Source organism: Hyposmocoma kahamanoa, unplaced genomic scaffold, assembly GCF_003589595.1.
Source record: "Hyposmocoma kahamanoa isolate Upper Pololo Valley unplaced genomic scaffold, ASM358959v1 76, whole genome shotgun sequence".
Lineage (NCBI taxonomy): Eukaryota > Metazoa > Arthropoda > Insecta > Lepidoptera > Cosmopterigidae > Hyposmocoma > Hyposmocoma kahamanoa.
In genome coordinates, this window is record NW_020653900.1 from 8,082,235 (window position 1) to 8,091,265 (window position 9,031).

The 9,031-nt window shown below is 39.6% G+C and overlaps 1 protein-coding gene across 1 annotated transcript in view; it reads right to left on the reverse strand.

Annotated features, from left to right (window-relative positions):
* Window positions 1-9,031, reverse strand: part of LOC113232366 (tyrocidine synthase 3) — a 47,464-nt gene that overhangs the window by 3,323 nt on the left and 35,110 nt on the right. Inside the window, exons 2-13 of the mRNA XM_026467048.1 lie at window positions 7,954-8,076; window positions 5,687-5,834; window positions 5,008-5,141; window positions 4,636-4,812; window positions 4,107-4,333; window positions 3,703-3,979; window positions 3,312-3,479; window positions 2,805-3,103; window positions 2,582-2,672; window positions 2,242-2,454; window positions 1,905-2,043; window positions 1,492-1,634 (exon numbers count right to left, since the gene is read on the reverse strand). Of these exons, the coding sequence (XP_026322833.1) occupies window positions 1,492-1,634; window positions 1,905-2,043; window positions 2,242-2,454; window positions 2,582-2,672; window positions 2,805-3,103; window positions 3,312-3,479; window positions 3,703-3,979; window positions 4,107-4,333; window positions 4,636-4,812; window positions 5,008-5,141; window positions 5,687-5,834; window positions 7,954-8,074 (2,137 nt within the window). The 5' untranslated portion in view covers window positions 8,075-8,076. The remainder of the gene's footprint in view (window positions 1-1,491; window positions 1,635-1,904; window positions 2,044-2,241; window positions 2,455-2,581; window positions 2,673-2,804; window positions 3,104-3,311; window positions 3,480-3,702; window positions 3,980-4,106; window positions 4,334-4,635; window positions 4,813-5,007; window positions 5,142-5,686; window positions 5,835-7,953; window positions 8,077-9,031) is intronic.

The window sequence follows — 9,031 nt, forward strand, 5'->3', positions numbered from 1 at the left end:
GTATGGTATGTAATACTCCATACCCAAACGCAAGACCTCGACTACAGCATCAGCACAGCTCGACGGGTCTTCTGAAGAAAAGCAATTTAGTCAAGGATATGACGCAAAGAAATGGCGCATTTCATCCCAATCTGCTAACATGTATCGCCATACCCGGCTTATATCACTAAGGCCCTGATTAGGTGGGGAGGATACGGATACAGTTTTCACCAGACAGTGGCCGGGAGTACCCAGTGGGGCATCCACAACCACAGAGTATCGGTCCGGATCAGTTGTCAGCAGAAGGTCCAAGCAATTACCCGTATAAGATTCAACATCTGGTATCCGAGTAGCATCAGTGACAAGCTGGGAGAGACTTAGCGTTAACGCAAGTTTACGCGTCTCTCTCCCAGCATGATCGGTCATCTGGTATCGGAACAACCATTCTTGCTGGTGTGCATTAAAGTCCCCCAAAATGACTAGTTGCGCCGCTGGGTACCTATGCTGAATCTCATCAGACGTCTCACTCATATATTGGAACAGCTTGGTTGTCTCCTGATCTCCACTGTGCTATCGGTAAACACAGTAATACACTATTTGTGTAACTCCTGTGTCTACCAGAAGCCACAAAACAGAAAAACTCGGTGCCTCAAGGTTCTTGAGACGCTTGGCGCAGATGTCATCACGAACGTACACACAGACTCCGGCACGAGGTAGAAATCTGTGCTCCAGAGTATACCCGGGGTAGCAGATGGATCGGTTTCAAGATCATGGTGGACCGAATCGAGATTTGAGTGCAGACCTTGGATATTAGTGAGGTGCACTTTTAATGGGAGGACGTGCAACCGCTGTGTAAACTTATTACCGTTTCTGTTTTTCATTTTATTGTTTTAGGGAAGTGAATAGGCAGGAGGAAGTCAGTTGAACGAGGCACTGCGTTGTGTTCAACCAAGCAGCAAAGCTCACACTGCCACACGAGGGTACAATCGGTTTGGGCTCGGGGACGCTCGAACCCCCCCCAGAGATGACCACCTGGTCGTCTCCTCTGGTCGCCAACCGGCAAGGTGGAGCATTCCGGGATTTTTCGTTGGGTGGGGGGGCAGCCTTTCACGGGTGGCTTTGCCGCTACTTGGGCCCCTAACTTCCCACGGTCGGCCAGCGGTGCACCGTGCTTCGGATCCCGCTAGCCTCCAGAACCGAGTGCTCAGTGCGGCAGTATAAGCAGCTACAACTCGTCGTCAAACGCAATGCAGCTGTTCAGACCCTACCTCCTAATGGCAAGTCCCGAACACGAGTCGGAACACGGTGACAACCATTTGGCGACTCGACTATGTCGGGAGGGTGGTGACTAGCCACGGCCAAGCCTATGATTTATTCTCCACCAAAGCCTTCTGCTGTTTGACAAATCTCAATGGAATCAGAAACGGGATCCATCGAATAACCTGTGTATGTCATGATTGAGTTTCTGTGGTTCTTAAAGTTAGTATATTGAATTGGGATCATAATTCTCACCGCTTTTGAGCACAACACTGAGTCGGGCCTGTAGCAGAGCATTCCAGCACGCTTCAATGCAGTCCGCGTAGTCACGTGTTTCGATCTCGTGTTTCAAGAATTGCTCAAGTTCTGCCTTCTCATAGAATGAAGACACTATCATACTGAAAAATAGAAGATCCAAAAATTATGCTCAGGAGACCTTAAAAAAGAAAAGTGAATACAACCACTGCCAGGTTACACGAAAAAAATCTCTTCCTTATTAAAAGTAAATAAATAAAAACGCAGCAATCAAAAGGACTAATTGATCTTACAACAAGATATTAAACAATGTCAACCAAAAGCACTTACATATTCTGTTATGTCCCGGTTCGTAACTTTTAAATTACCTCTAATGCAAACTTACTTGATATATTAAGTAGTCGAAAACTTACTTGATAACATCTTGTTTATCCTCATCCCTCATAGGTTCAGACACGAACTTGTTGTCCTTGTTCCCCATGCAGTCGGGATTCGTAGACATATGTGATAGGACTTCACCCAAGTTGGCTGCTCCCAGGAAGTCGCTTATTTCTAGAGGTTAAGAATGGACAATGTTATGTAAAGTACCAATTTCACAACGACTATGATTAGAGTAGTATAGGATAAATTGTACGTCAAGTCTGATAAGTCAAATTTAAAATCTTCTCTAAGCCGCTTGCGATATATTCCAAATTACATGACAAAACAAAATGCTCCATCGAGCCGGGTCAAATGAAAAAAAATCATTACCAATATAATACCCTTGGTCCCTCAGCCTAGTGATAGTGTAGATGGAATTAAGAGAATTTCCTCCCAACTCGTAGAAACCAGCACGAACTGAGAGAGCACCCCTGGCTGCCCTCCCTAATACCTCCCCGACAGTTTCGAATAGTACTTGAGCTGCTTTCATATCTTCTGGTTTTACACCTGTGTAGTCGATTTCCAAAGCGATTGCTGTGTCGTCTATAAAGTAAGAACTTGTTAGTATTGACAAATCATGAGCCTAATGAAGTTTACAATCAAATTCATAATCAAGTTACCTACACAGTATAAACAAATTATTAACGTAATAAGAGTTAATTCTTCTTACCATTGTTGTTGGTGTTTTCATACATCTTTAGCAACGCTTGTCGGTCCACTTTTCCATTCACTAGCAGAGGAACAGTGTCAATGACAATTACCTGTTAACGTAAACTCCATTTTATTTAGCAAGTCGATGGTTTTGAACTCGATATTTTTTAGAACTATGTTTCGACTTAAGGCTACTTTTTATGCAAGTTTTAATCACGATTGAAATAGTGAGAAGAAGTTACCTGAGGAATCATGTAATACGTGAGCGCGTTCTTCAGAGTGGCCTCGATGTGGTTGGCAGCAATTCTCGCGTCTGGTTGCACAGTTACGAAGGCCAGGATCTCAGGGTTTCCATGATCTAGACCGTAGCACAGTACCACAGCTTTTTCAACACCTTGCACAGCAGCCACAGCTCTTTCGACCTCCAACAGGTCCACTCTATGACCTCTAATCTTGACCTGAGAGTCAGTTCGTCCAGCGTACAAAATGACACCTTTGCTCAGGACCGCAAAGTCTCCCGTTCGATAGAGGCGGCTGAATTCTGTGATAGAAATACATAAAGCATGGCGTTTATATAAGTAATACTAAATATTAAAAGCAACGCAGTACACAAAGGTTGTCGGATGGCAATAAATCGTCAAATCAAGTAATCTTTGGCAAAGTCATCTTTGAACTCGTCAATCTTCACGATCTTATAAACCCACTATGTCCTTAAAGGCTTACATTTCAGCCTTCAAAGAAACCCATACCTGGATGAGATGCGTGAGGATTGTCACAGAACTTTTCCGGGGCCTGTCCACCGACATACCCTGCAGCGAGGTTGCTGCCAGCCACCCACACCTCGCCAGGGTCGGATTCGCGAGCTGGATTCATCTCTTCATCCAGAAGATAGATGGCACAGTTGTCCAATGGGCCACCTGGGTAATAAAAATTTACTAAACTTTTCCTCATTTACAGAAATTGAAATAGTTTTTCGGTAAAGGGGTAAATGAAATGGTAAGGGATCTAATATTTAGATCTAATTTATAAAAGATACATATGACAAAACTATCCATTGGAACCATGCGTTTAAAAATACCCAAAAGCAAAACTAGCCGCACAATATAAATAATAAATTTTGATTCGGATATACGAACTTACCGATAGGAATAGTAGGATGCAAATCCAACTGTTCAGACTTTTCCAAGACATAGTACGTTACATCGCCCATGACTTCCGTGCTTCCATAGAAATTTGCCAATTTGTACCTGTTGTGGTTTCCAAAGTATTTAAAAAATTGCCCAGCCAAATCTTTGTTAAGGGTTTCTCCAGAACAAATCCAAAGTTTCAAGTTTTGAAGGGGTCTTTCAGACGGCTTCAAAGAAAGGTACATAAGAATTGAACGCAGAAGAGTTGGCACAAGAACAAGACGTTGCACCTACAAAAAGAAAAAGAGTTTAATAAGTAATTACACCATTTTCACAAAAAACTTATTCAGTTTAATTAAGACTATACTTATAGATATTTTAAAAGACGAAATCAGATTGCAACCAAAAAAAAATTACCTGATTCTGAGCAAGCACCGTAACCAACTTCTGCGGGTCTCTAGTTGTTTCCTTGGACAGGATGAGCAAAGTTCTTCCATGCAGTAGAGGGCCCCAAATTTCACAGACTGAGTCTACAAACGTGAGTGCAGTTTTCCACACACAGGTGACTTCAGTGTCAGTGTAGGGGAAGGTACGGAATTGCCACCAGAGTCGATTGCAAATTGCTGAGTACGACAGGCGGACTCCTATGGAAAATTATTGGTTTATGGAGGGAGTTTTGAATTACAAATTCATGAAAGTTGACATATGAAAGAATGAAATATTCTTTATTATATATTCAAAGTTACAATGATCACTTGTGACATTGTCCCACGTAGCCCCTGTACATTTTTTACTATAATCGAGCAAATATTGAAAACGGCCGTAGTTCAAATATGGGACTAAATCTTCCGAATTCTATGATCGTGTTTTATTATAAGTGTACAATTTCATATACCTACGACCCATCATTAAACTGTAAATTGTATAGTAAAGATGTGCTGCTAACCTTTAGGGATCCCAGTGCTTCCAGAAGTATATAACACTATGGCGATACTTTCAGTTCTGGGCCCCGCCACCTGCTCATGCTCTCTTGGCTCGTCAGTTGGCAAACTGCAAGATTCCAAAGCCAGTTCTTCGAAGGATACGGCTGGAATGCCACTGCTCGTGAACATTGATGGATTTGCTGAAAAAACATCCAGAAAATTTAAAGATTGTCCAATTTTCAGAAGTATTACTATTAAAAGAACTTTTCTCTAATTATTATCTTCTTAAATAATAAGATCCTAAGTCTATGAAAATCTAATGGAACCATAATACAAACCACCGTAACATGCGATTTACGATGTTTTCATTGGATATAGCAAACAATATTTCTCACCAGCATCATCATAAATAACAAGTGCCGGTTCGGCATCCTTTAGGATATGGGAGATCCTGGCCTGAGGGAAGCTTGGTTCCATTGGAACGTATGCTGCTCCGGCTTTCCACGTTGCTAGCAAGGTCATTATTGTGCTAAAAAAAACATAAATTAATAAAATTGCCATACGACCAACACTGCATGATCTTTAAAAAATAGCACCCTTTTTAGCAGCAGTAGAGTTCCTTTGAAAAAGTTCGTCCAGGGAACTACTGTCAATTTACCTGTTTCTGATTCCAATCATTAATATGAGCACTATTGCGTTCCAGTTTTGAAGACAGTGCTGGTGAAATTACAGGCACATGAGACTTATCAACTTATGTCTCGGGGTGACGGGCACAGTCGCAGTGCCCCTCAGATCTTTGTGATTTAAAGCTCTTGAGTGGCACAGCAACTGTTATAGACAGACGTGTCGCTTAATATCAGGCGCATGATTTGCTTGTCCCATCACTTGGTATTATAAAAAAATAAATAAAAAAGCCAGACGAAATAGATCAGGGAGAATTGAATTTTGAAATAACGCTTTCTAAATTACTTCGCACTAATATTTCACCAGCAGTACATAGAAAATTGCAGTGTATCTAATCTAATAACAACGGTTTAAAAGAAATCTCTTCAAAAGTACATTCTTGACACTCACTTGTGCGTAGGCTGCATACAAACAGCAACAACGAAGTCCCCGTCTCTGTTAGCGCCGACTGACCTGGCGCGGGCTGCGATGGCGCGGGCTAAAGCGTTCGTGCGGGTTGACAGCTCCGCATGGCTGATGCTCACAGAGCACGTCTCGTCTGTAATAATTGTAATAATAAGTGCTAGGCAAGCAAGCATTTATTGAAAAATTTCGATTTGCTTGTCACATGGAAAAGAAAGAAAAAATTTCAATAACCCGTGCACCACATGGCTTTCACAAAATCTTTTTTTGGAAAATCATATATTTAGCAGAAGACTTATAGTTTAGAGGGACACTATAACACACATCAGCAATATTTTTAATACATATCCGTTATAGGATCATCTAGAGGCAATAAGACGTGGCCTATAAAAACAGCTGACAAGTAAACCAGTAAGTACCTCATACACAAAGAAACGACACGAACAGAGAAAAAGGTGAAAGATTCTGTTAGAACCTTTCTTTGCAACAACTTTCAGCAATAAAGTACAGCGCAGAAGAAAAAAATTGGGGATTACTGAGTGATATTTATTATAAAGGTCAAGAAATTAAAATCTCAAGAGCTTCAGGGGTCAACACAATAACGCAAAAGATTACAAATACAACAAATAAAAAATTGAATACGAAACGCAATTCCACTCCAATGATGCAATTAAGCAATTTAATGACAAAATGCATAATACTAAATCCAATTTTTTGTTAATAAAGAGATTATTAATAACATTGTAGGTTAGAGCACAAAGTAAAAACCAAGGGCAAGATGTTTTGACCTTTGAAGCAACTTAGTACCACACAAGGCCGAGATGCGTTAACATTACGGTTTTATACAGTATTAACGCTTTTGTTTATTTATTTTGTATATTATATATATAGTACTTATTTGCTCTAATTTGTGGTTTTAATTTTTTTTAACGTCACTTAGCAGTACTGTCAACTAAAGCAACGGAACACATCAGTAGTATTTATAGCGTTAAGTAAAGTGTACATGTCTGACCAAGCTCTGTGATAGTCGTAATTATGTAGAATTGATTTTATATACAAAGGCAGATAGCACATGCCGCTGTGGAAACCGTCGCGGAAACTATTTATCTGAATAATGAAATCATATGGGACTCTCCGATGGTTAGGCGCTGGGTGCAGCTGTACACGGCACCAAGCCGGTAGCTGCGCCTCGCTCCTTTCTACATTTTGTTACTTACTATTTTGTTACTAACACTATGAATTCAAAGTCCGAAATATTTTTTTTTATTTATTTATTATTATTATAGCACTTTCTGCTGTGACCGGTAACAAACTACGAGGAACTCGAGAAATAGCAACATTATTTCGCGCAAAATTATATTTATGATTATTCGTGATTTAGACATAAAAATATTTTAAAACGACTGGATACTAAAAATTTGCATACACAAGTTGTTAAATTAACTAGGTTTTTAATTTCCGCAATACAAGGTTGAACTGATTCCTTACCTTCTTACTTACCGATTAAAAGCTAACGACTAAAACTACGTTCTTTTGTAAAAACTAACAACAAGACCAAAAATACATTCGGCATTATAGTGTCGATTTTAGAATAAATAGAATAGAACAGAGTAGAATAGATATATATTGCAACGCCGCACATAGATAAAAAAATTGATAACACTTAGACAAACAAAACAAAATAAAAAGAATTAATAAACAAAATAAAAACACAAAAACAAAACAAGAATAACAAAATAAGACAAAATAGACAAGAAGCAAAAAAACCAAAATATAACGACTGCAAATTGTACTGTCATTTGTGTAGTTGTGGCGTATACGCAAAAGGACTTCAGCATTTTAGTAGTAGTAGAGCTCCTTGTGAAAGAGTTCGTTCGGGGAAGTAGTGTCACGTTACCTATTTCTGCCGCCATGCTGTTATGTCACCATTCCGGTTTTGAATGGTAAAGGTGCTGCTGATGAAATTACAAGCACATGGGACTTGCGAACTTATGTTTCAGCCACCCTGAAGTCGCAGTGGCAGTGCCCCTCAGATCTTTGCGATTTAAAGCGCTGAGTGGCACTGCAACTGTTATGGTTTTATTATTATTGCACACGAATTGGTCGTCCCGTCACTTGATATTGTAAAAAAAAGTTACCACAGCCATAATTAACTGTGGTCAGCACACATCACCTTAAATAATTGTATTTGGTCAAAGTGGAAGCCAAAATTATCAATTTTATATCTATATGCGTAAAAAAAAAGGAATACCTACCTGAGTAGCACAAAGCCGGGCGATCGCATTGCGCCAATCTTGCGAGGTGTTGCGGCAGCGGCGCCGCAGGGACGTGCGCACGCGCACCCTTCACCACCGACACGCGAGGCAAGGAGCCCATTGCTACAAAGAAATTTTTTATCAAATTTTAAATAATTACATATGAGTTTTTTTGTATAACAAGGAGGCGATAAATAATATTTTGATTTAGGCCCGTGGTGTGTAGACGTAAATATCTCCCGTCTGTAATGTGTCTGGTGTGCTTGTCATGATTTGACATAGAGCTTTCGCCAAACGATCTCGTAGCTCGTAGACGTAGACCTTTCGCCAGACGATCTCGTAGCTCGATTACGTAGACTTGTTTCTATGTATATATTTTTTTTTGTTGACTTCAATTTCGAAGTATTTTATTAGATTGTACAACAAGTGCATAAAACGCATCATTTTACCCGAGACGAGTATATAGACGAGGAGGATTACTTAAGTCGAGGGTAAAATGGGTTTTATGAACGAGTTAGACACTCTGCTTTTCACTTCGATTGCGAGGAAATTGAACAGCAATATTACAAATAAACGATTATTAAATTAAAATTGAATGTAAAATTACCAACAATAGTTTTACTGTGACTGTGTGTTTATTAGACATATTTAATGTGATGTTTTTTTTATTTTACGCACTAGAGCATAAAATCCTATTGTATGCAGCCTACACCCAGCATAAATACGAACTTTAAGAGCATGAGAAGTGAAAAAATTATTATTATGTCACAAAAAACGACTGAATAATAAATATAAAAGAAGCACTTAAAAGAGTGAGAATTTTGGTCAAATTGTACCGTACCGTACGATCATTGTAGCTAGAATTACAGTTGAGGTCCTCTCCTAATAATATGTATTCATACCCTTGGTATACTGTAAAGCCACATGTGATCGTACGTTAATACGTGCTTTTGTCACATGAAAGTCATAAAATAAATATGAACTACGTAGAGTTTAATTACCGGGCCGGGAGAAATATTTATATGGCCTACATTTGTTTCTCTTCTGAGTTTGGGTGTAATTTGTAGTTGTCAATGTG